A 27105-nucleotide genomic window follows, 5' to 3' on the forward strand; every position below is an offset into this window, starting at 1 on the left:
TTTCCCACAGATGTGACTATTGGCAGTGCAAGACAGTGGTCAATTTAATATACAGGGCCAAATCTGAGCTATCTTTTAATGAATTTTCCTTAAACTATGCAAGTGGTAGATTTCAAATTCCACAGCCGCCCCCCCCCCCCCCCCCCCCCCCCCCCCCGTGCAAAGCGCTCACAAACGCACCACAGGTAATCCACATATGCGAAGGTATTCCTGTGTGCCTACAGATGTAGTAAGTGGGCTCAATTTTAGTATTTAGTGTGAAAATTACCTATTTATTATATATTAAGGTCAGAGGTTAAGATTTTAAAACTGGGTATTTTTCATGTTTTCAAAGGTTTTATTTTAGTTTTATTGCTCACCTTTGAGTTAAGAAGTGAATTTCTCAACTTAGTCAAGAGCATCACCTTTAATATTTTATTATAATCTATGAAAGTAGTTCCAACAGAAACTTACAAAAATGCTGGAAAAAGACCTTTTTTTGACACTGACAAAACAAAGATCATGCTGCTTAGTGACAAGGCGTTTTCATCAGTCCTTCAATCCCTTCCTGAACCTATAGTCTCTCTCTTCAAATGAAACCACATACATAGAGAGTAATAGATCTAAACTGGTGATACTGTTAAGCTAGAATTAAAGCTTCATTCAGATATTTCTTTCAAAATAATAGTATTAAACTATAGTCATTAGAAATAAATATTTTAAAGACAATAAGTTTAAATTAAACCACAAATGTAAATAAAAGCAAAGTATTTTGATTTAAAAACAAAACTCAAACATCGGGAAATCTGGACAGACTCCACTGAAAGAAAATAACTTCTCAGAGAATGACTCCAGGGCAACTCTTCCCATGACAATACTATTTTTGACTATTTATATTTGTATGACAGAGCAGAAAAATGCATCATAAATTCACTTAGTATGTAAATCTGCTGCATGTATGAATGAGAAAAAAAAATTTATTTCTTCTGTATGTAACAACTCAAATCGTCAGACTCCTGGGATGCTGGTACTAAATTTAAGCAAGAGAGAGATAAGACAGCACTTGTTTTCTATCTGGTATGTAATCAGAATATTAGCTAGCTAACAAGGATGTGAAAAATAGTACTGTGGAAGCAGATAGAGATGTTGCGGCCAGTATTCCTGGGTAGGTTTTAAAACGTAATGGTGGGGATGAATTTGTGGGAATAATGCTTAATTTGATCTTCAATTCATAATGGAAAACTGAAAGCAGTGGGGTGAAGAGTGGGCAGAAACAAAAGGGAAAGTCAGGGTTTACTCTGAAATGTTATTTAAAAAGATATCCTGATTTTCTGAAGCTATCAGGAGAGGTAAGGGAAGGTGGTGGAGAGACTATTTTTTAAAATAATGGAAAATATCTTAGTTTCTGGCTTGTATTTGTTTTAGACTTGTGACGCTTAAGGCCAAAATTTATTTTAACTTTAACTCCATAACAAAAGAAAAATAGAAGAAAGAAATCTTAAAGAGTAATTTTTTTAAAAAGTTAGCTTTTTACAATGTCGTATCTCTGTTTAACACTTTCTAATCGTTAATTTTCTTGGAAAATGCATTTTATGAACATATCAAAACAGACTATAATCCAACCTGTTTGTAATTCATGATTTCAGGGCTTAGCAACCCCTACACAGTGTACACATACAGCCAGTACATAAGGTTCCCTCAATAATAAATTCAACCTATACGGAATACGTAAAAGGAGCTAAAGGCACGTGGTATCAAAAGCCATGTGCTATCACGGTACTTTAAACTTGGTATGTCAGAATCTCCATTACATCCAATAAGATGACTTTACTTGCATAAAGCTAAGTATGTGCCGAAGCACTCTGCTAAATCTAACACATTCAAGCTAAACTAACATTTGAAAGAAGATAATCAAATAATTATGGATTATTTTACTTACCATGAACATTTAGGTTAAAATACTTCTTGGCGCTCCCAGCTACGTTTTCCACAATGCACACGTACCTGCCTGTATCTGTTACTTGGGAATTCAAAATCTAAGGGGAAAAAAACCCAACAAAACAAATAAAAAAAGAGACAGATAGTTGTTGAGCTAATCCATAAGACAACTTAGTGTCAAAGCATCAAGCGGAGAGCATTAAGCTCAGCTCTCTAACTGATTTAATACTTTCATCCAATTTCTTTCATTGATCAGAAAGGGTCATTCTTCAGAACACAGTATTTTCTTAAAAAAAAAAAAAAAAAAAAAAGGAATATATTTTGCAATAATTAAACTCCATTAGGGAAACTTGGACAAAATTGACAGCTACAGGCTGTTCTTCACGAAAGTCAATGTTATTTTAAACCAAGTGATTTCACCGATGCAGGTCACAGCATGACCTCACAACCAGTTGGGTTAGCACAACTGAGGGAACTGCACAGGAGTGAGAGGCAGCAGCATCTCAGGGACAGGAGCAAGGGACAACAACTCCTTGCATCTGCAACACCTTGTAGAAAAAAAATAGTAATTCAGAATCGCATGCTCAGCATACCTAAACAGTTTTGTCTCTATGGCAGCTTGTGTTTTTGATGCTAGAAATCAGTTTTTCACGAAGAGCTACCTGTAACCTCCTTCCGTTGGACAAAAATGTGTGTTTGTCATCTTCTGCTAGGAGATGGCCATCCTTTTGCCAGGCAATACTTGGAGAAGGGCTGCCACTTGCAACACAGTCCATCGCCGCAACCTTGTTCACAAGCACAGTCACTTCTTCAGGGAGATCACTATCAGCTCCACTAATGGACGGTGGTACTACAAAAGAACAAAATGTAATAAGAATACTGTGGCTTAGCACCACTCCGTGTTTTCTGTTGTCTTGTTGGTTTTTTTAATATTGCAGACAAATTTTTTAGATGAGGCTTTTAGAAGAAATTAGTGAAACCTTCAGCGAATACGGTGAGAGCTAATAAAATCCCAAGACTAGTTTAGCTACTAACTACTAGATTTAGAACAGATCAGTACAATACAAAGGACTTCAGGAGAACTACACTTATTCATAGCAGCCATAAAGAAGAGGTAAAAATTCATCTTCCAGTTAGTCCATCATAGAATCATTTAGGTTGGAAAAGACTTCTGAGACCATCAAGTCCAACCATTAACTCAGCACTGCCAAGTCCAGCACTAAACCGTGTCCCTTAAGCACCGCGTCTACACGTCTTTTAAACACCGCCAGGGATGGTGCTTCCACCACCTCCCCGGGCAGCCTGTTCCAAGGCTTGACCAACCTTTCAGTGAAGACGCTTTTTTTAATATCCCATCTAAACCTCCCCTGGTGCAAGTTGAGGCTGTTTCCTCTTGTCCTGTCACTTGTTATCTGGGAGGAGAGACTGATCCCCGCCTGCCTCCAACCTCCTTTCAGGTAGTTGTAGAAAGTGATAAGGTCCCCCCCCCCGAGCTGCCTTCTCTCCAGACCAGACAGAAAAAGCCCTTTCTGTGCAACGTTTGTGAACAGATCGTACGCAGGCATTCAGTGGTTGATCTAAATCATCAATTCCCTTAAGCCTTTGGGAGTTTTGCAGGTATTTTAGACAGCGATGACCAAAGTAAGGAGAGAAAAGTCCAGCAGGTCAGAATTTTGAACAGAAAACTGGATAGGGAACAAGAGACAGCAAGATAAATCCTGGATTTCTACCTATACTTTTCTTTCTGGTGAAGCCTGACAGGGGTAACACAATTGAGTTCCTGTAATAATAACCTAAAACCATACCAAACTAACAACATTAACACTATTTTCATCCAATTGTGTATACTTCTACAAAACTCTAGCACATTATATAACCACATTAATTCCATAGTTTACAAATATGCAGAGTTTATGAACTTTAAAAACATTAAGTAAATCTGGACTATAGTGCTTCAGAATACACTGAACTTTTTTTTTGCTATTAAAAAGAAAAAGCAAAGCAGGAAAGCTCACAGAGCACATGGACATCGTAATGAATGGAATCCTCCCCAGCTTCGTTTACTGCCACACACATGTATCTCCCGGCATCTTCAGCCTGCACCCGCGGAATCTGCAACACTCGGCCTCCTGGAAGGCAAATGCATTCAAGGTTTAAATGCATCATCAAGCAGTTTCCATCATTTCCACACCACATTTCACAAGAGACCTGAGCAAGCAAATTTATGAATGGTCAACATTTGTTCTGAATTATAAGTAACTGAACACTTTTATTTCTAGCTACTTTTTCTACTGGCAGATACTTGGAATTCAGCAATGTCCATACTGAAATGTTAAAAAAGACTAATTAATTCCACATAAAGAAATAACATTCTTCAGCAATATGCAGCCAGACATTATTTTTCAATCAAAAAGATATATTTCTCAGCAAGGTGACCAAGGACAGAAGAAAATATAAGCACATAATATTCTGATAAAGCTGTTCCAAACAGAAAAAAATTACTTCTGAAGCTTACAGGTACTTTTCACTCTAGTCCTCATTCAAAGCATAGCCGCATAAATGGCTTCAGAGAGCACACATTGGGAATACATTTTGGGAGTGGCTGTCATTGGTGTCCCAAGAGATAAGCAATAGCCGGACAAAAAGCCATTATCCCCACCACTGCCCTTCTTTACACACGCCATCCCAAACCATCCTCTGCACAGGAAGGCTCCCTTTTTGTACTCTCAGCATCGTAAGCACCTTTTTCCCTTTTCCGTATGACGTTAAGTAGGAGCTCGTGGTCATTTTTCTGCTAAAACATTATTTGCATCCCTCACTCCCTGGTTGAGAGGCTTTTCTACACCAATTACGATTTTGCCAAAGCAAAACTTAACAAGCCAATAAATCAAGAACACATCAGGGAGAAGGCATCATTGTTGTATTTCATTTTTCAACACATCATATAAAAGTTAAGTGGTCACATTCACACCATTTTAGGGATGATTTTTTTAAATGAAAGAAGGAAACAGCTTAGTCCAAGGACCAGAGAGAAACATTTCCAGTCAAGAAAGTCTGAAAAGAACATTAAAGCAGAGTTTTGAAGGGGGAAGGTTTGTTATTACTATGCAAATACTAGCACTAACACCATTTCTTAAGGTCAGAGTGTGACATTTTAATACTCACCTGGTAATATTAGTACTTTATCACTGGAGCTCAGAGGATAGCCATCTTTGTACCACGTAAGAACTGGGGGAGGAACAGCACTGGTCTCGCAGTACAGCGAAAGGGGATTGTTGACAATCACATCTTTACTTTCTCCACCTCTTCCTGTATCTACTGTGTTACCAGCTTCCCATTCTTTGTAAGGCTTTTGGAAACTAGGAGGAACTACAACCCAGGAGGGGAAAAACATTAGAATTTTCCAGCAGAAATAGCTGGTTTTAAAGAATTGTTAAAATACCAGCAGTAAAAATTAAGTGTATTAAACTAACCCATCCCCTCAATTCAAATCACCCAGGAAAATTCTAGTTCTTTTCACCAGAATGAATAATTGAGCAATTTACTGGGTATTTTCTGAAGACTAATAAATAACAGTGTAAGAATACCTGATAACAAAACACAGGTGGTATTAATCAACTATAATATTTAAAGAGTAAGTCCTCTGGTTATAATTTCATCTAAATTTTCTGAAATAAGTAATGATTGTTTTCTTGTATTCACATATAGTGTGTAGGCCAATGGACAGCTTTTGTCTGGGGTCTGTAAGTACTACTTAGTACAGATTAATAAAATATGACAGCTTAGTTAAAGCTCAATTAAAACTTTTTCATGTCATTTATAGGAAGATCAGAGTTACTATGTTGTTCCACTGACTTCAGAAATACTGCATAGGTCACATAATATGAAAGAAAGAATAATCAAATACTGTATTTCTTAAAAATGAGCAAAATATACATGAAATGAAAATCATACAAAACATAAAAGCATTGCATTGGACCAAGCAGGCCTAAAGGATACAAAATTGTAAAGAATTCCAACATCCCAGAACATTAGAGAAGAAGGCTACCAGAAGAATTTTATCATCTGAACTCTGTTTACCTTGTATATTTACATCAAATTCCACTTCATCCTCTCCAGCAATGTTGGATGCCAGACAAGTGTAACGACCAGTGTCTGATACTTGAGCCTCTTTAATCTGCAGAGTCCGGCCACTAGCTTGGATAATGAGATGATCATCTGGTTTAAGTGGCTGTAATGTAATTTTACATGGAAATTAATACTTGTCAAAACACAGCCATATTTCTGGAAGTAATATCTGTCTCCTGGTCACATTCAGTTTGTTTCAAAATCCTTCCTAGGCAGTATACTGGGAGGAAGAACACATTTTGGTATTCTGTTTTGATACTCCTAACAACAGAACATCCTTCAGTTTTTGTTAATGCTTCCAGCAAGGTCTGCTTCCGATCTAAGCAAAGCAAGCAGCTGCTTAGGACACCAAATTACTGAGGGCCACCACTTCAGACACAGTCCTAAGCCAGGTGCTCTTGGGATGGCAGCCTTGGCCACTGGTGGGGCAGCCCAGCTCTCCTCTCATCTGCTCCTCCTCTCCCTCAGACCAAAAGCCCTTCCTCCCTGAGTAAACTTGAACCTAGCTCCATGTTCCTGGAGATGGTTTTCTTTTCATGGTTGTCAGAAACTCTGCTTCTTCACCTTTCTGCTCTTGGCAGGTGGTCTCCTAAGAGGATGCGGTTTTACATCACTCCCAGTCCCAGCTGGAAGTTGCTGCTGGAAGGAGCAGCGCTGTCCACAGCAGGTAAGGGCTCTCATGAGTTCAGTCACCGGCCAAGTCAATGAGCTGATGTAAAACCTACACATGTAAAACTATCAGGTGTTTTTTATGAGCTGAACAACTCATCTAACTCACCCTAGAGCCAAACAACCACTAGCATCTGCTGCCCAGCAAGGGCACGGTGTGACCATAAAACGGATGCAGCAGCAATGCAGATACACAGGATAAGGTGTTACTGTCCCTAAAATTTACATCACACATGACAGCAGAGACTACACTAATAAACCTGTATCTCTCATTAATGAAAATGGAACACATTAGGCAGTCAGCCCTGAACTCCTGGCCTGCAGGGGACAATGAATTTAGTCCGTGGATGTGAGTGAAAGCCATTTACCCAGGGGCAACATATGAAAAAACTGCTGCTCTGACAGTGGCAGCAAACTGCTTACAGCCACTGTCTTTCTTTGGGGACCTCTCAACTCGCCCCAACATAATTTTTCATTAGCAATACAATCAGTAGACCCAGGAGATCCTAGAATTACAGCATACGCTCAAAACAGACAGTAGATACACACAGCCTCTCCTGTGACTCCAAGCTGTTTCTGCATGCTCAGCAAACCCAGGAAGAGCTGGTCCAGCTGCAGAGGCCAGCAGCCTGCCACTCGGTAAGTGCCCTCTCAAGAACAGCTAAAGCAAGAGATTATCTTGTCCTTTCTTACGGAAGCATTGCACTGTTTCTTTTTTATTTATAGCCAGCCTCCAGTAGACTGCACATCAGCGCAATTCTGTAGCGGTGCCCTTCCAAACTGCTCCTCCTCCAGACCCACGTTGTTGTGAAGACTGTGTGTGGCACGAACCATGCCTCGCTCCCCCTCGCAGAGGATCCAGATGCTTTTGCGGCTTTGTGAGCTCTGCCAGAACCAAGTGGGAGGCTGATCTCTACATCTGCAAGGGCAGCACTTAGAGGAACCAAGCATGGGGGCATTGTGTAACAGGGCCTTTGGGGACTTTACACAACGGGAAAGGGACATGTGGCCATGCTATGGGATGCTACTGCTAGGCAGCACCCTCCCCCTTTACAGCCCAGGCCAGCGGTACGCCCTGGAAACTCCAGCAGTGAAACCTCAGTGGCACTGCCAAGCACCCACAAAAAAGCAAGGGTGGCAATCTGCAGAGGTCCGGCCAACAGCAAACATCTTAAGATGCACAAGGGGTGCGATCCTGCCAGCAGGATGGTGGGAAGGTGACTTCCTGCTGGCCTCAGCACTGCAAGTGAGCCTGTTACAAGTGACAGTGAATATGCACTTGTCTCTGTATGAAATGCACCCGGTAGAAGGAATGAAGTTTGTGACTGGCCTGTCCATCCTTGTACCAGCTGATGGCAGCAGCAGGAATGGCATGAACTTCACACTCCAGGGTCAGGCTGTGGTTGACTTTGATCTTCACTTCTTTAGGGGAGAGACCCATCCCTGAGATATTCCCTTTGTTAATGGTGGGTGGAACTGCACGAAAACAAAATGGAGCGAGAGTGACTTTCCAAACTTACTGTCTTATGCAGAACTTCAAAATTTACTGGACAAAGGGAAAACCTGGACGATAACTTCAGGGAAAGGAAGTGCATTCCCCCTATAATCTGCCTCTTCCCCATAGGTGAATTTTAATTTTTTTACACACACACACACACATATATATATGTATTTTAAACTATTTTTAGTATATGTATTATACATAAAAATATACAAAACTGTGTTCAACAGTTTCACACATGCAAACCTAACTACCGCCTTACCTAGCTATAGCACTTTATTATGTGTTTGGCTTGAATTCTCTACAGTTCAGTGTACTACAAAGCATTTTAATGGAAACTAATATTCTCAGAAACATATGTTTGAACTGAAGTCCACACTCAGAGTAGCTGGTCAAAACTCAACATTTCCATTCCATTGAAATCCCAGTGTTGCAAAATCTCGTCTCCTTCTGAATCAGAATGAAACCAGAACATTTCAAAATTCTTAAGCTACTCCCCATCCTGGTCTCATAATATCTTTTAAATTATTTTAAATGCTTTCAAAGCATTTTCCGTTCTTTTTTCAGTGGGAAATTTTAAATTCTCCCTAATGCATACAGTACCATAACTGACAGTTGCAATGGCATTTGGAAGTGGGGAGCTTGATGTTGCTACGTAGCCATACTTCCATAATGAACTTTTGTCATCTTCTCATTATTCCAAATCCAATGGGGCCTTATTAGGGACTTGGCGTACTTAAAATAACAGCACAGTTACTGTGAGGGAGCAAACCAAACTCCAATGTAGACTAGGAAATAAAATATAGATGAAAAATTATGCTTGACAGCCAATAATTAAGGGTTTGAGCATTAAAATAGAGTATTAGGCACAAACGCTCAAAGACAATGTGCTGACAGGAAGCCATGAACGGGAAAGCTTTTGTGCATAAGGTATTTTATGGAAGGATATAAAAATAGCATCCTCCCGTTTTACCTTACTCAAAAAAGTTTCCAATTAAATGTTACAGGTCCCCTCCCCTCTTCTGTTCTATCATAGTTTCTTTGCTCACATCTCCCGTTGTGCTGCACTCATCTGATTTGAAAATCAGTATCAAAAAAAGCATTTTGGAAGAAACAGGAGTTGGATGTTTCTTAAATGTCTTCCCCTGGGTGGGATAAAGATTTTTTAGCCCAAAAGCAGCATTTGTAAGGGATGCAACAGCAAACTCTTCTGGTGTCTTTACTCAAGCAATGCCATGAGCTAATACAGATGTTTGCTAAACAAAGCTATGAACAGAGATCCTTGTATTCGCCAGGATAGGTAACACTGCAAAGGGGAAGAAATGGAAAAATGAAAAAAAAATAAAATTGTAAGTATTTACGTACTGTAGACTTTTACTTCATAGTGTTTCAAAGTTTCTCCAGCCTCGTTTGTGGCTATACATGTGTATCTTCCAGCGTGGTCCTCCTCTGCTTTTAGGATCTGCAGTGTTCGCCCACCTTCCAAAAGACATCATTCTTTATAGCATCTATGTTACACTCTTGCTTCCCAATTATTTAAATAGTTCCTGCAGCACACTTTCAACCCTTTGGTCCAAATTCTGCTCTTCAACAAACATGAAAACCCGATTGTTTTATATATACTCCATGTATACTGTGTAATAAATGAGTGCACAATTTGCAGGAGCGCTTTGGATCACAACTCCTGTTGCATACAGATTCTTGGAAGATTTGTTAATGTAGTTCTGTACAAGAAATTTCTTGAAGATATTTAGATAGGAAAAAAGTGATTTAGGGTTCTGCACTTCACAGAAAAAGGGAAAGGAGGCACAATCAGTAAGACTAAGCAGAAAGAGTCTATTCCACATACAGGGGTGGATATGAGCCTCTGGACTGCCTGTTTCAGAGCACTAGTTCATTTGAAAGAGGCCTTAACCCCCTCTGGAGAACTGACAGAAGCAACAGCTACAACGTGAGAAGTGTAAACATGAATGAATCAGTAGGATTTAAGATTTCAGGTGGCCTCTACAACTCTGACGTCCATCAGTTTCTCTCCCATAGTATCTTGTTTGCTTATGATTTATACTGTCTGCGTTCTCAGAGGTGAGTCACTATTTCGTTTGGCTGCAGCTCTTTTCAGTCTGCATTCCTAAGGACTATTCCCCCATGTAGTAATTCAGCTCCTTGCTACCAGTATCAACGCATCCTTCCTCTGAACACCTGCAGTTAACAACGCTAAAGTACTTGTTTATCTACATTGCTTCAGTGTTACCGGTGAAGCTTGTTCCTGTTTTGCACCTCCATAGATGTGCTAGGTAAGAGTTACTCCGCAAATTAAAAATGGCAAACTACTAATGACCTAGAAAAATGCCAACTCGTTCTTTTTACTGATGTTGTTTATATTACTATCTAATTCTCACACTTAATTTCGAGTTATTTACCATTATTATCAACTCCAATGAACTTGTTTACCATCACTTAGCTTTATGGAACAAAAGGATAAATACCTAAATACGAATAAAATACAAGTAAATAACCAGTTATTTGTGAAGCACTTAAATATTTGAATGGGAATTGCTACAAAGTACAAACATTGCACTTAACAGAAATACATCCTTTGATTTTTCAGGAAAATCTGTAACAGGAAACTAAACAATAAAAGAATAGAGTGTGATGTTACTTCTCAATAACAACAAAAAAATTTACCTGGCAAAATGCGGATATTTCTGTTTGATTCTAAAGGATTGCCATCTTTCAGCCAGGTGATTGTAGCTGGAGGATATGAGTAAGCCTCACAAACCAACGACATTGGACTGTTGAGGATAACAGTGACATCTTCTGTATTTCCATGGCTGTCTGCACCCACAATGGTTGGAGACACTAGGAACAACAAAATTATTAACCAAAGTAAGGACCTCTGTGAAAAGCCAATTTTCTGTTCCCTGTTCAGTCTAGGAATCTGGCTGCAGCCTTAAATAGCTGGGAGGCGGTGCACTGAAACCTAGAACCAGACAATGTTCCTCTCGGTTTACATTTTGTCCAGAAGTCAAGGGTCAGCCCTTGTCGGTGGAATCCCTCCCCCCTGAGCCTTTGTCAGACACAGGTCACCAGGACGCCAGCCACCACTTCTTGCACAGCAGCTGGCAGAACTGCTGCTTGATGAACCTGTGAGCACAGACTGGTAGGAAGCATGAGCCTAGGAAATAAGGATGTGGAAAACAAACTCACCATTGTCTGCACTTGGTTATGCAATAACTGTCATTAAAAAAAAAAAAAAAAAAGAGAACTGCAGATGGTTTCAGCTTTTATGAAGAGATCACAATCTGAAGTGCTCTTCAGATACTCCCTCCTTGGATCACAAGAAGCCAACGTACTGTCCTGCTCATTCCATACAACGTCCTGTTGCAGTTCCATGCTTTCTAGCTCTATATTATCTGAAGCACAGCACTGCTTTTTCTATCACACTACTATTATTTATCAATTAATAAGCTATAAAATTTTAATTGTAGACAGGTAACTTAAGCATTGCTGTAACTAAAGTGCTACAGAATTCAAATATGATTATCTTTTTCTTACTGAGATGAGTATTTTTTCTGCAAGAGCCAGCCCAGCTTACCAAGTACATTACCAAGTCTTACCAAGTACATTAAGACTGTAACTTTTGCTCTTATCTCCAGCTGTATTGGATGCAAGACACGTGTATCTCCCTGTGTCAGTGACTTGAGCATTGATGATTTGCAAGAAACGCCCACTGGACAGGACCTTGTGATCTTCATCCTCAGTCAGAGATTGCCCATCCTTTATCCAGGTGATCTGTGGTACAGGGTTCCCTTAACGGAGTAAAGAAAATGGCAAATATTAGCTGTTGTATAGCCTCTAGGATATGCCAAGATTTCTGAAAAACAGAAAAAACAGTTTCAGATGCCCTTTTAAAACACATCCTTCAGAGACATGTACTGCAATATGCACTCTAAATTCTTTGAACCTCCTAAAGTAATATACACATCTTAAATTCCACAGGCCTTTAGAGAATAAATATCACAGCTACTATCCTCTTGGCTACATTTTATACAACCTTTATAAGAAGGACTGCTTAGTCCTGCCATAAGCACCATGGTTAAATCTGAAATTTAAAAATCCCATGAAACCAAAAATTCCATTAAAAACAATCTGTTCAGAACAAATGATTGTAAAATCATAGAATCATAGAACTGTTTAGGTTAGAAAAGACCTTTAAGATCATCAAGTCCAACCATTAACCCAGGACTGACAAGCCCATCGCTAACCCATGTCCCTAAATGCCACATCTACATGTCTTTTAAATACCTCCAGGGGTGGTGACTCAACCACTTCCCTGGGCAATGATGACTGACATCACGGGTTTGATAAGCAAAGATAAGTAATATTGTAGATTTTTACCTATCACTTCACACGTTAGGGTAACTCTGTGCTTCTCTTTCACTTTCACATCTTCCAATTTATTTTCACCGACAATCCCTGGAGGCACTGCAAACAGACAAGACAACAACATCAGCAAGTATTACATGCAACAAAGACAGACTCAGGCTGTATCTCAGCATATGCTTCCCTTAATGCCATCAACTGATGAACGGCTCAGATCTACCAGAAGCAGGTCCGGTGAGAGACATCTTATAGCTAACCAGCTGTGTTCTGCACCCCTGAGCCTTACAAGTTCACACAAAGGGCAACAGAGGACCACAGATCCATAAGTCTCACTTCACCTTCAGAGCTAGGGAGATACTCAGGGTGCTGAGCGGTACGGTCTGTAGGGCAATATTTCTGAGTACAGTCAGTAGGGCAATGGTATTGAGCACTTGTTAGCGGGGCCAAGATTGATTTTATGCACCAGCAGGTTTTAAGTTTGTGCATAAGTTCTATCACCCATATTAACCTGCAAGTGATTTACTTGTGCAAAACCATGTGCTTAAGTTGAAGAGTTGTTTGGTTTCCAACAGTAATTGAAAGCATCTATCTAGAACTCTAGGGAAAGAACATACTGGGGGGGGGGGGGGGGGGGGGGCGGGGAAGAGCTTATCTATTCACATACTGCGTGGGGTTTTTTCTTCCCTTACCGGCATGCTCAAAGCAATACAATAGATTACCAACAAGTCGATGCTGCATAAAGGCATACAGGCGTTTTATGTAAATGCAGCTAACTCCATACAGGCAGATGAACAAATTATATAGGTCTAAAGGACAAACTTATGTTTCTCTAGGGAAACAGATGACAATACCTTAAAATACCTATGCATCCCTGAAATAGCTAACTCAATACAAGGAAACCCTTACTATATGGCTGACCACTCAATGACGTGTTTCCAAATAATCCTGGTCAACAGGACTGCACAGCCTCACCGGCTTCTGGATGAAGGAGGCCAGATTATGAGTGCGTTGGTAAGTAGCTGCGGGGGTGAAGAGCTCGGATCAACTATTTCTTTCAAGATAGAGGCATTTGTAGATTCAGGCCAGCAGAAAATGGCACAACAAATCAAAGTAGGTCGGGGGTATAACACATTGAAAAGGAGTTCTATAGTTATAAGAAAGCAAGCCCAATCTCAGAAGGACTTTGCAAAGTTTTGTAACAAAAACGCCAGACTAGGGAGCCAGATACCATGCTTTAATATCCTACCAAATGCAGACTTTCAGCTTAAACAGAAGACTAAAGAAAGAGGAAATAAAATATATTCAGCAGATTATTTATGATCCACCACTAAGCTGGAAGCAAAAGTTTTATAAAAACACAAATCACGGCAATATGCAACATTTATTGTCAACAGAGAAAAATAACATTACACCAGATTTCTGAAATAATAAAAGACACAAACTAGAGTGAAGAAGGAAAAAATAACTGAAAGAGGTTTGTATCTCACTTGACTGGAATGGCAAAGATACTACTACTGCAGTGTGGCTAAAAGCTGGCCACCGAACAGGACACACGGGGAGATGCGGGTGAGCAGACTTCAGCGTGCAGGAAGATGTGGCCAGTACTGGCACGGTCACCCACTGGTGATGCAGTTACGATCAAATTCCCTGCTGTGACTGTACAAGCAATGCAAAACAGACTTTTGTATGGTTTCTAGTGTCCAAATGCAATGAGACAAAGATGCATTAACTACTGAAGGAATTAGGTGGGGGAAAATACAACCTAAAGCCATAAAGTTCAGGACTTGTAAGTCAAGTCAAAAGTTACTATTCGTAAACAGACCAGCTCATCACTTTGGCCCCAAAATAATACAGTAAGATGTCAACACGCATTAATTTCAGAAATCTGACAAAGCCACACCAAATACTTCGCAAATGCGTAAATATTATGCTTATTACACCAAGCTCTCCATGCAAACTTGCTCGCCTTTTGCACCTCCTACGACAATTTAGAGAAACACTGGTATGTCTCTGTACAGTTCTTATTTACAGTCAGCCAGTGAATATTCTGTGTCACTATCAGGCCACATTCCAGTAACTTTCCTCTAGAAAGACAAAGAAATTACCGGGGGGAGGGAAGAGAAGACTGAACAATGGAATTTTCCACTTAGCCCACTTGAAATCAGCTTCACCGAGCATTTTTCTTCAAGGCAAACAAAGCCTATGCAACAGAGATTCCCAGAACCCTCAAGAACACCCTGCTACTAAAATCCTCCAAAGAAAACAGTAAAACAATGAATGCTTTTCAGTGTTTACCCATCTCTTCCATTCTACCAGAGTTACACTTCCATGAGCTCATCAAATAAACATGAACTGACATGAATGTGAGTTATCATTGACAGGCTGAGTGTGCCTAAGTCAGCTGAAGGCAAAGGAAGCTGACAGCGCTCAGCACCTTAGAGAAAAGCAACTTACAGGAAAATGATATACAGTAATGCTGTAAGACAACCTGCATCAGGCCTGGTAATTACTGATAAAAATAACAGTTACTAACCTGAAAAGCAGTATTTTCGGGGGAAAACACTGGTTTTATTTTTAAAAATAAGTGACAAAATTACGTATTAAAAGTTCCAAATAGCTATCTAAAGAGCTGGCTGTGCCAGTCCTTGTCTAAATACATTAGCAGGATCACCCACTACCACACTTGGTTTATATCCTTCCCAATACCAAAGGTTCTACAGACTGAAGGCTTCCACTGGATCAAAGATCTTTATTTTGCAGAAACAGTTCCAGCTCCAGTGTTTAATGTCAGTGTTGGTTCTGGCTCTGCCTTCATGTCTTTGTTGCGAGAGGTTATTACCATCATGCCACTCAGCTATACATATAATACCCAGCACTGCTGGTTTTAATTCATGAGTAATATCATACAGCATTGCATCTATTTGCATTTGAGCACTAGATACAACAGTTACATGAATTTCATATGGTTTCCTGGGGCCGTAGTTTTCTTTTGACTGAAATTCAGGCCGGTGCCAAAAGAAATTGCGCTATTCCCCTGACCCCTCGACTCTTGTTATCTTCCTTTCACCAAAACTGGCATTTATAGGCTGTGTGCTGAACCAGTAGGGAACCGATCTGGCTGAAAGCTAAATTGACCAGGAAAACACAAAAAAGCCACCCTTCCAGATCACCTATGAACTGATTCACTTGCTCATGACACCCAAGGGATAGCGAAGCTATGAGCAATAAGAAAGAGAGGATGGGAATCCAGCCATGGGCATCTCCAAGACTTCTCTCCCACTGAAGCAACAACCTGACTGAAGCCAGTTACATAGACACAGCTCCTTTCCAGAAAAGAAAGAAACAAACCACAAAACTGAAGTAACTGCCATTTACTCCAAATTATGCCCAAAGAATCTTCCTTTTAAAACTAACAAACAGCAAATTCACATACAGAAGTTCTTTTTAAAACCTGATTTTCTGAACCATGTTAGCAAATTCACTTTTCCCCCCTCCCCTAAGGATGTAGGTTTTAGCATAACAATTTTTAAAATACCAGCAAAGGACAGGGTAGACCCCCTTATCATCTTCTACTATAATTAAAATCATCACATACTTACCCAGAATAGAAAGGTCAAAATCCTTCCTCACTTCTCCTGCAGCATTGGTCACTACACAGGTATATTGACCTTCATCTGCTACACTCGTGTGTGTCAAACGGAGCGTTCTGCCCCCTGACGAGAAAGCCAAAAAACATCAACATTGAAGTCCTGCTCCAACCAACATGCTCCCAAACTGTCTGTGCCAACCTGTAACTTTCTTTTTAATGTTTTGGGTAAATTTACAGCTCTGATTTTCTTTAATGTAGTCGATTTATTTAATATGCTTTCTTTTGTTGAAAAACAGGAAGAGAAAGTGACGGACCTTACTCCTACTCCCATCACTTCTTTATGTCTGCTCAGGCCCTCAGCTCCTCAGTGCTTTTAGATCTGTGCTTAATACTGATCATACTATTCCTTCTAATTAGTAACTTACAAACTACCCTGACACATCCCCCCCTTTTTTTTTTCCCCCTCCAGAAATTACATTTAAGTGAACTGTGAGGTAGTCAGACATTTTCCAGGAATTTCTGGATGAAGTCAGTGACCAACCAGAATGATCACTGCAAAGTTCAAGACCACCTGCAGCACTGGCACAGAGATGGAACACGCTCCACACAGGTCACTCAAACTACATACAGGGGTACAGTGCACACATGATCTATCGATCGGTGCAGACACTTCGGACGTGGAGGGAACGCTGTGTTTGCAATATGCAGGGTTTCTGCACGTACTCCCATGCAGGGAAATGGGACAGAACACAGTGCCTCAGGCAGCGGGAGTTCCTGAGTACTTTGCTATACAGAGAATCTAAATGACTATATGGGAAAAATAACGAAGCCTCATCAGAGGTGGCTGGGTATGTATACATAAGCTTATTTTTATCAACACATACAAACAGTCCTTAAAGTTATTTGCACATATACAGATAAGGAATAAAATCCCACCCCTCTCTTTTAGCATTTGTATTAATTGTGCCATCAATAATAATGACAGGTGACAATAGTACTGGTTTACAAGTAATGTTTTAAAGTAACAGATTTCTCTTAACACTATAGCAGAGCAGTTGCTGGAACACATTTGCACAGGCATGCTAGTTTAAAAGGAAAAAGATTTGCAAGTATATTTGACCAAAGGACCAAGAATATCCCTGCTTTGCCATAGCAGAGTTACTTCTCTTTGCTTCCTTTTTGGCAAAGGAACAGCAAAACAAACATCGGTGAGCATCTAAGTGTGAAAAAGAATGTGGTGGCCATCCTTCAGCTTTTTCCAGTTTCTTATTAGCAGCTCTCACATTATCAATGATTACCACAGTACCTTACATCTGAACTGTGCATCTCCTGCCTGCAGATATCCACAGGGTCTCATTATTGGGATATATCCCAGAAACGTATGGTCGTGGTCAAGGGGTTTGAAGGAAAAAAAGATGCTGACCTGGGTAATGGATGTGCCTCTGCCCAAGGAATCCCACCTGCTGGGGGGAGTACTGTGAGACTGAGGAAGGCTCGGGAGCAGCCTCATGTGCCCTTATCCCTTCTCCCATCCACACGTGAACAAGCCACATAAGGAAAATGAAGCAGATACCTGCCTGCAGGAGACACTGACTTTCACTGGTATCACATACCACAGCACACCCAGGGCTCCAGTGCTCAGGCAGGATAGAATTTTCTACATTTAGCTAAAACTTATTAAAATCTAAAAGCTTTTCTCCTTCTTAAAGCTATTATACAGCTTAACGCATGGTCTGCAATGAAAGCAGACATGGTACAGTGGAATTTTTTTTCTTTTTTTCCTAAAGGATATATAGGAAGCATCATCAAAAGAAAACATCAGTGTAATAACTGCATTAACAGCTTAGAAGTTGCCAGCAGTGTGTCCACACATTTAAATCATCTGCAATGCCAAGTATGTTTTCAATCAACAGAACCAAAATCTTCCTTTGGCAAAGTATTCCACCTCCTAAATTAGCTAAGAGGGGGATTTTGTTATTGTTTTTGTTTTTTAACAGCTGTACAAGCACAAATAAAGTTCCAAATGCCATGTTGGCTACAGTTCACTACCACAACTTGTAGTTTTCTGAAGCACAAAGTTTGCTGGAAAACAAAGCACTAAGTTCTGGCACGTTTCCCCACTCCCACTGCAGCTAACGTTCAGGGACAATAAACATCTTTTTGTTTCTCACCCTTCTTGACTCGGCAATCCGGGTGGTGAATTAGCGTGGGTGTAGAAATCAACAGACAGAACAGAAACAGTCAAGCCCAGAAGACATTATTTTTGTTGATGGCAACTTCACACAAAAAGGAATGCACACCAACCAGATAATAATCAGACACCCACTCCTTTTTCCATGTGCCATATGTAAAAACAGGAAAGCAGAGGCCAGGACTACCTGTAATGTTTAAAGCTACACTGATGAAAAAAAAAATCCTGAAACATTTCAGCTTCAAATCCAGTCATAGCTGAGCTTATAAATACCTTCCAGTTCCTTTACCCATCTGACAGTTTTCTTGTGCTCATGCTGTACTTCGCATGGTGGCTATGTCAGAGTATTAGAAACTTCATCAAAACTTACTTTCATGAGATTTCTAGCTGTGAGGGCAAACCCAAGATCAAAGAAAGATCTCAGTTGTAACCAAACACTTAATTGCTTCTACACCCTCCAAAAAGCTGAGCCCCAGACACATGAAGTCAACACAAAACGTACTGCCTGCCTGGTATGCATTTTCCATTTGTAATCTCAAGGGCTGCTAACTCAATTTCCTACTGTAAACACAAAGCTTTAACAGCACTGTGGATGCCAGTCAAGTACTCTCACTTCTCTATGGTATTGCAGGAAGATATTTTTTACAGGAACAGATACCAAGCCACTCCTATATTTCAGACACCTCTGTCAATTACTACCATCATAAAGAGGCACCTGAACTTTTTTTGTAGGTTATTCCAGCCTGAAAATTGAGATCCCTGATGAATTTGACCTGTTTCTCTGCTTGCCTAGCATAAGTTTCTCCAGATCCTATGGACTAGCCTTCCTGCTAATGCAGTGTTCTGTGCTGTCTTTGACTGATCATCTAATTCCAGTTTTTATTAGATAACATTCTGAAGATCATACTCACTTAGCTCCATGGCCAGGGAAGTATTTTACATGCATTAATTTCTGAGGCTCATGAACAGGTTTCCCTTTGTTTTAATAGACAGAGCCACAGAAGTGAAAGATGTGTTCTGTTTGCTGTCATTTGTATTCATTCTCTCAAAGATTTTTCCTCTTGAGAACACGTGAAGGGGAAGAGGTAGAGAAAACTCATCAAATGAGAGCGTAACGCAGTATACATACTGGCACTGACAAAGCCAGAGTTATCATCTACCATACTTCTGGAAATAAGCGCTGGACTAGCATAACAGCCAGGATTACAGTTTAATCCATGTCACAGACCAAACAATTATCACGCCTTTGGCCCATACACATAACGTTTGGCAACAACTTCAATCGTTTACACTAGCTACTCACCAGGCACTCCAGCCAGTCTGACCCCATTTACTGAAAAGCTTGGAATCGAGTAACAGCTTCTCTTCTCTCCTTGTTTGTATAGATGATTAAACCAAACCTTCTTGCATGTGAAATAACAGCACTGTAGATGCAGAGGGCCCTTTGGCCCCTTCCCTTTTTTTTTTTAATTTTTAAAATGACTACAGCTTTTGTACCTGAGAGGATTCGCACTGAGTTGTTCAAAGTGACAGGCCACCCATTCTTGAGCCATGTTATTGATGGCAAGGGAATTCCTGAAGCTTCACAAACCAGAGAGATGGGATTCTTCTCCACAATGCTAACGTTTTCAGGCATCTGCAGGTAACCAGCAATACTTGGGGGAACTACAGAAAAGAGTAAAGGAAAGTCGTATTTCAGAACAAATAAAAATTACTGTTCCTCTCAAAACATTCTGTCATCCAAATAATAATTCACTAAGACAAGCTTAGCAAGTGAAGAACTACACAACTGAGACATCTAATACTATGCACTCATGACGATTTCTTACTGTTTAACAGTATGGAAATATTAAAATCCAGTTTTATCAGTTCTATTACCTTTATTTCATGGCTTAAGATTCATAGCAAATAACAGTTCATAATAGTTCTGTCCATTCTACATTAATTATGATTTCCAGTATCTAATGAAACACTAGGGAAAATTCTAACCCTGACAGAACTAATGGAACCATGCTTTTTCTAATGGAAAGAATAACCCTCTATTAAAATAACTACCACAAATTTATTTTTAGATTTTCTCTGCTAGGAATAAGAGTATTTCCACTTCAGAAGCAGTTCTGCAGTTCTACAGTTCATACCTTAGAACATAAAGCCTGAGGTCAAAGCCTGACCAACATCCTCCAGCACTCTGAGTAGCTTGAGGAGGTTTGAAGTTTCTCTTTACTACCCAGAAGTTTGATAATACAGTACAGCAAATATTCCAAATAAAAAAAATACAACTAGTCAATAATTTTGGCCTCTTGTTTTCAATAAGAATTCCTGTGTTAGTGTAATTCTCGGATCAATGCCATGAAGTCAAAATATGGAATTAATTATAGTTGGAGGTGCCATCTTTCAATTCCTCTGATTATCCGCTTCCCTTATGTAGAATAATCAGATACTTGAGATTCGGGCCATCCTTGGGTAACGGTCCTCTGGTAGTGGCCACAAGCAGGGTGTTCTTGGTTAAACCTTGATTTCTATCTCCAATAGAAAACTTCCCATCATGACACTCACCCCAGTATCATATAAAATTATACCATATCTTGGTTTTCGCCTCTCGGGAGATGGAGCAGCTGGGGGCGGATTGATATTAACAGGGACAGAGGTGAGTTTTTTAAATTCAAGATTTATAGAATTGGGTTTGGATTTTTGTAATGGTGCAATTGAAACTGCATCACATGTAAAGGCTGCAGTATATATAGGTGGTGCATTTAGCTACACAACTGTTTCCTGGATGTCCTTGGGTGAATTTTGACGTCTAATTTGTTTCTGCCCCATTTTGCACATACTCACCATGAACATTTAAGTCGTATTTTCTGTCAGATAGCCCTGCCACACTGGCAGCAACACAGACATAGCGGCCAGTGTCGGACACCTGGGCATTTTTCAGTTGAAGCAAGCGACCACCGTGAAGTATCACTACGTCCCTTCCACTGCCCAGCAGACGGCCATCCTTCATCCATGTGATTGCTGGTTCTGGAATGCCCTGTACCTTGCACTCCAAGGAAATTTCATTACCTTGGGTGACAACAACTTCTGATGGGTGGCTACCACTGTTTAATATAGTTGGTCGAACTAAGAAAGAAAAACACAGTGTAGAAGTCCACTGGAAGGCACATTTCAAGATCTTCACCTGTTTCTGAACAGAGCAATAAAGTCTGACAGATAAGCATTTTAATAAAGACCAGTTATGGCAGGTTACTGCTGGCAAATCAGTTAGGAGCACTCTGCAATTCATAGCATTTTCCACAGGAACAACAAATAACCTCCTCTCATCTTCCTCTATCCCATGAAGTAAAAGTATTTTTAAAAATGCAAACAGGAGAAAAAATAAAATTTAAAAAGACTGCCCCAAATGCTGTCAATCTCTACAGACTTTTGAAGATTCTTCTCTTTCATTGGATTGTTTTAAAACACCTCCTTTTATTCCTGACCAAAATACAGAAGTAGCAGTAAAATCTTAGGGAAATTCAAGTTCAGTTAGTTGTCATCACCACTACAGTCTGATGATGAGAAACATTACACTACCCAAAAACATTACATCCCTAATCATCTGTGGTCAAATGCACTTTCAACAGGCCTATGGCAATGCCTTGGTCAAGCTCTGAGTCCAATTTGCCAAAATTTTAACCACTTAACATTCTCCTCTGAGTACACTTAAATTGTCCTATAGCTAGACATTACTCTCCGAAAATCTTGCAGCTTAGCATCACTGTAGTGGTAACATTTTCATAATGTAACTCTGTTGCAGAATTGGTAAACCATGAGCAGAATTTTCCATGGTAACTTACTGTATACTTGCAAACTGTATTCTTTCTTTGCACTTCCAGCTACATTTGAAGCAATACAAGTGTAAGATGCAGCATCAGACTTTTCAGCAATTGAAATCTGTAGCTGTCTGCCTCCAGATAATATCCGCACCCTTCCAGAAAGGTCAGCCACCAGTGGAGAGCCTGCAAGAGACATTCTTTCAGATAAAAATATAGAAAATGTAATGAGCTTGTTCACATGGCGTAAAGTCTACCGGCTCATTTTAAAATTACTGAGCTGCACAATTGTCCATTTTCAGAACTGCTCTTTCAGTCTTCCCAAATATCAGAAACTTTACGCAAGTAGCTTCTGAGAACGACCCATATGAACTGCCAACCTCGTGGCATACAGCAACCCGAGCTAAAGCACAATAACTCACCACCCTCACATCCACCCAGAAAGTTTTGGACACTTCCACTGAGCAGCAAATTCAACACTTCCAGTAAAAGCTGACTCACTGTCCAGTATCTAACTGTCTCACCCAGCACAGCCAGCACTTAGAAACATGTAATTCAGTTTTCACCGCCAGACCATCTGTGTATTGTGTGTCACACAGCACATGCGCATAGCCCAGGAAATCCTCAGCAGAAATGTGACAGCAAAATAATATTGTGTTCTCTGATCAGAATTTTCAATCTTGGAGACCTCTGATTAGGCAACTATCTTCATCTTTACAAACTGCAGGAAGACACTGTGAGAACAGGAATATACCTGCCGCTGGTAACTCTTACAAGCTGAATTTTCATTTCCCACTTGTGCATTTAAAATCCTCTCTATGAACAAGCACACCAAATGTCAAACATGATGAAAAATCTGGCTCTCGAGTAACATCCAAAACTGCATTACTTTCCAACTGCCCTTCTAGACTTTCCAAAAGGTTTAAGTTTCCTTTCTGCCATTTAAGTGTATACGCTTTAGCCTTGCAGTACATTATTAGAACATGCAATTTTGGCTTCCAAGAGACAGGATTTAAAAATAAATTGATAAACTTTGTTTTCACTGAAAATTCTATGCATTTGAAAAAGTGTTTTGTAATTAAAATCTGCTCTTTCCACAAGCCAAAATTAATTAAGGTAGGCACATACCACACTTAATTGTGTCATCTAGAAAAACAGAGATGAATAGGCAAGTGATTAATAACACTTTTACCACACTGGAAGAGATCAACATCATATTTTGTCTAATATTCTGTCTCCAACGGTGTCCATGTTTAAAAGGACGTGCTAAAGAGCACCTGCATTTGTCTATGGATTCACAAGGAAGTGTTTGTCAAAGTTACTTTAACCCCTAAAGCAAAAAGGTGTGCAGACTGCTCTTAAATATTAAGATGGGATGAGAGAAAGCTTCAGTAAATCGCAAAAGCAATTACTACAACCAGATGTATTTTCATCACTTGGCAGCATGCCATGGCTGCAATTTTAAAAATAACTCAGAGAATAGGGCTATGTTATGGACTGGATGACGGGGCAGAGACCCTCAATGCAACACCCCAGGACTCCACAGTGACTCGCAGCCCTGCCGACTGGGATCCACAGGTAAGTCTTGTCGCACCATGGTAAATAAGCATATTGAGAGGGGTTAAGTGCTTCACAGTCCATTTTTAAGGCAGCTCAGGCATCTCTGCACTGTGCTTCTCCCACACACCTTTAGGAACAACAGCTAATCCAAGGAGAGGTGAGTTAGAGACAAGGGAATAAGCTACTACTGCCATTCATTTTACTCAGTATCGGGACTGTTTAGATATCTGCATGCTTGAACTCCTCAGAACACACCATCTAAAATGTTCACAGGAAAAAAGAAAAACCGGTAGGTCAGAATTAGCACATTTTCTTTATAAAACAGACAATGGACAGTTACCCACCGTTCTTTTTCCAGGTAAGACTGGGTGGTGGGATGCCACTAGACTCACATATCAGGCTTATCAGGCTCCCTTCAGTTACAGTCAGTTGAGAGATGTCATCTGAGCCATAAATATTTGGTGACACTGAAAAGAAATGTCAAATAATTGCAGCATTTGAAACAAAACATTATCAGCCAACAACCAGACCCAAATGACCCTCATACACATTTGTCTTGTTAGGCTCTGAAGCAATTGCAAGGGTTGTATTCTCTTGCTGGCAATGCAAACCAGACCCTGGGTAGGGAATAATATACTTACGACTGACTGCATCTCTCCTTCCAGCCTCTGAGGTCTGGTGCGTGCACAGGCTCAATTTCTGGCTGACTTTTGAGTGGACTTCACAGAACAAAGTCGTTTCTGTGAAGGATGTAAACTGACTCCAACTCGAAGAGCCTGCCACATTCACAGCCTTAGCTCATAAAGCTCTAGATATTACTGCGTGTCCCTGCCCGTGGCATGGGGGTTGGAACCAGATGATCTTTAAGGTCCCTTCCAACCCAGACCATGCTGTGACTCTATGGTTAGGTGGAAAGTGACTTTTAAAATTCAGCCTAAGTTTTTCCTTTGGATTTTTCCTGCATCAACACACTGACTGCCACATCCAGTGCTAAGGACCTCATCCCTTTGATTGCCTACTGTAGCAGAGTGCCAGCTTTGCTCTACAGCTCTGACCGCAAGCCAGCTGCAGACAAAAGGGACCACCGTTTTCACTCTGATTCTCAAAGTCTTAAAGAACTTCGGTTCAATCACTAGGGAAGGGATAATTGCCTTCTTGAAATCAGGGAACCATTTTTACCAGATGCAAATAATATAGGCAGAGACCAAAAAAAGCAGAGGAGAATGTAGGTTGAAATTGGTGAATAAAATTCCACTAGCGAATAACTTATCCAGCACATTTTTAATGCACATGACAGTAGACAGCTCCTCCTTCTGACACTTCAAACTCTTATTTAGCAGCAACCAGATGGTTTCCGAACAACTGACTGCAAAGGCCTTTATTGTACTGGGTACGTATGAGTTTCAGAATGACTGACTGCTTTATTGTACTTGCTTTGTATTAAAAGCTTACTCCAGCAAAGCTACTAACTAGCAAAGAATTATCCCTCCTCTCAAAATCCTACTGAAAGGGTCTCACTGAGCAAAAGAACAAATCCAAACCCCTCCAGCAGCAAAGGTCCTCTGCAACACTGCAAATCTTACAAATGTGGGGAGGGAGAGATGAGAGCTGAAGATGACACGCACAGTAAATGGGTATATGCTTTAGCATGGTAATACAATCTCCACCTCTAATTTAAACACCAGGAATGTTTCTTTTTAATAAATGATGACAGATTTCTGTACTAAAAATTGTAGTTTTATCATTACAAACCCTGTTAGATAATTCTAGCCTTGTGATTTCAAAGCAAAGCAAGAAATTGATTTGTAATCGCAAAGAAGGGCACATTTCAATTTGCATACGGGGAGAAAATTACGGTGCAGAAAACACACTCAAAAGAAATTATTAAAATAAATGTTCTAAGCCACATTCACCATCTAGCCACAGAAAAAAATTTACTACAGCTATTTCTTGATAACTTTGCAGAGCAAATAAAGCTAGGTAAACCAGGCCTTCTTAATCTGAGTTTCCACGCTTCAGCATTTAAAGAAATGGGAAGTTGGTTGTTTACTTTAAATGGCATTCAAGTGCATAAATAGGAACTACGGAGACAAAACCAGTTAGTTATAGCTCTAAACTACTATCACACATGCAATCCCAGCCCGACAAAGGGCTACGAAATAGCTGGTATTAATTTAGAACCAAACCAAAGCAATTTGAAAAATGTGCATGCTTTCTTGGGACTGTTAAACTACAGCAAACACAGTAACATCTCCCTGCATGAACCTCAGCGGTTGCGTATTTTATGAACTATCACATCATAATTTCACTCTGAGGCCCATTCCCATTCCTGGAATAAGCTTAATAAATCTTACCCCAAATATTGACATTATAGTTCTTTTCAGTTTTCCCAGCAATGTTTGTCGCTTCACAAGTGTAACGGCCAGTGTCCTGTACTTGAGCTCCTTCAATCTAGCAAGAAAACAAAAACCCGGATTTCTTCTTACATTGTGATACATGAAACTTGCAGGGAGAGGCTGCTCAGGTTTCAGATTTTATTTTTACATCTGTCTCCTTAAATATTAATATTACTCCTGCAAAATCTGTACGCAAACATCCAGGTGTCCATGACCTCCCTCGCTCCTCACCCACTACCCTCTGTTGCGCCAGAGGGCCCAATGCTATCCAGTCTCTAATGGGTATCTCGTACCTTTCACAGTGGGTGTAACTCCCCAGAAAGCAATCACCACCGGAGCCTGGCTGCCCAGTTTACCTTCAGTACACTTCCATCTTCAGAGATGCTAAGACCTGGCTTCTTCAGCAAGGGTCGTCCGTCTTTGAGCCACGTCAGCACGGGTGGAGGAATAGCATTGCTCTGGCAGAGCAGCTCCACTGCTTGGCTGATGAGCACTGAGACATTTTGTTCCTCCCCCATGATGTTTGGTGGAACTACAACAATAAATCAAAACAAAGGACCTTTGGCCATTGTATATTTTCCAGAGTAAAAACACAGCGTGGAATTAACAGTCCTCATTTAACAAAAATAAAATCACAGTCACTACCTTCCTGACACACAACTTAAGTCTCCTTTGTATCACAAAAAGCAGCAAAATAATTTTTGTTTCTTACAAAATATCCTCTACACAAGATAGATGCTAGTGAGATACCAGATACAGAGAAACCAGGTAGATAAGCCAAGATTAGCAAAAAAATACTTGAAATATAGACAGAAAGGAAAATCACCTGTATGTAAAAATGGGGAAGTACATTCCTGCTAGAAAGAAAAAGACCTGGTGAGTGAAAAGGCTCAGAAGATAATAACCAGACCCAGATGCTGAAAATGTCTTAAACTGTTCCAAACAGTGCCAAGACGGATACT

General features: G+C 40.2%; 1 protein-coding gene across 1 annotated transcript in view; it reads right to left on the minus strand.

Moving 5' to 3' along the window:
* The window catches only part of HMCN1 (hemicentin 1), a 202623-nt gene that overhangs the window by 49809 nt on the left and 125709 nt on the right, over positions 1 to 27105 (minus strand). The window contains exons 41-57 of the mRNA XM_055815315.1: positions 26500 to 26675; positions 26102 to 26198; positions 24092 to 24214; positions 22212 to 22373; positions 21214 to 21495; positions 19876 to 20043; positions 16198 to 16311; positions 12614 to 12700; positions 11833 to 12024; positions 10901 to 11074; positions 9581 to 9694; positions 8045 to 8190; positions 5998 to 6148; positions 5083 to 5286; positions 3933 to 4046; positions 2580 to 2767; positions 1919 to 2015 (exon numbers count right to left, since the gene is read on the minus strand). Of these exons, the coding sequence (XP_055671290.1) occupies positions 1919 to 2015; positions 2580 to 2767; positions 3933 to 4046; positions 5083 to 5286; positions 5998 to 6148; positions 8045 to 8190; positions 9581 to 9694; positions 10901 to 11074; positions 11833 to 12024; positions 12614 to 12700; positions 16198 to 16311; positions 19876 to 20043; positions 21214 to 21495; positions 22212 to 22373; positions 24092 to 24214; positions 26102 to 26198; positions 26500 to 26675 (2589 nt within the window). The remainder of the gene's footprint in view (positions 1 to 1918; positions 2016 to 2579; positions 2768 to 3932; positions 4047 to 5082; positions 5287 to 5997; positions 6149 to 8044; positions 8191 to 9580; positions 9695 to 10900; positions 11075 to 11832; positions 12025 to 12613; positions 12701 to 16197; positions 16312 to 19875; positions 20044 to 21213; positions 21496 to 22211; positions 22374 to 24091; positions 24215 to 26101; positions 26199 to 26499; positions 26676 to 27105) is intronic.

The sequence above is a fragment of the Falco peregrinus genome, chromosome 10, assembly GCF_023634155.1.
Source record: "Falco peregrinus isolate bFalPer1 chromosome 10, bFalPer1.pri, whole genome shotgun sequence".
NCBI classification, from domain to species: Eukaryota; Metazoa; Chordata; class Aves; order Falconiformes; family Falconidae; genus Falco; species Falco peregrinus.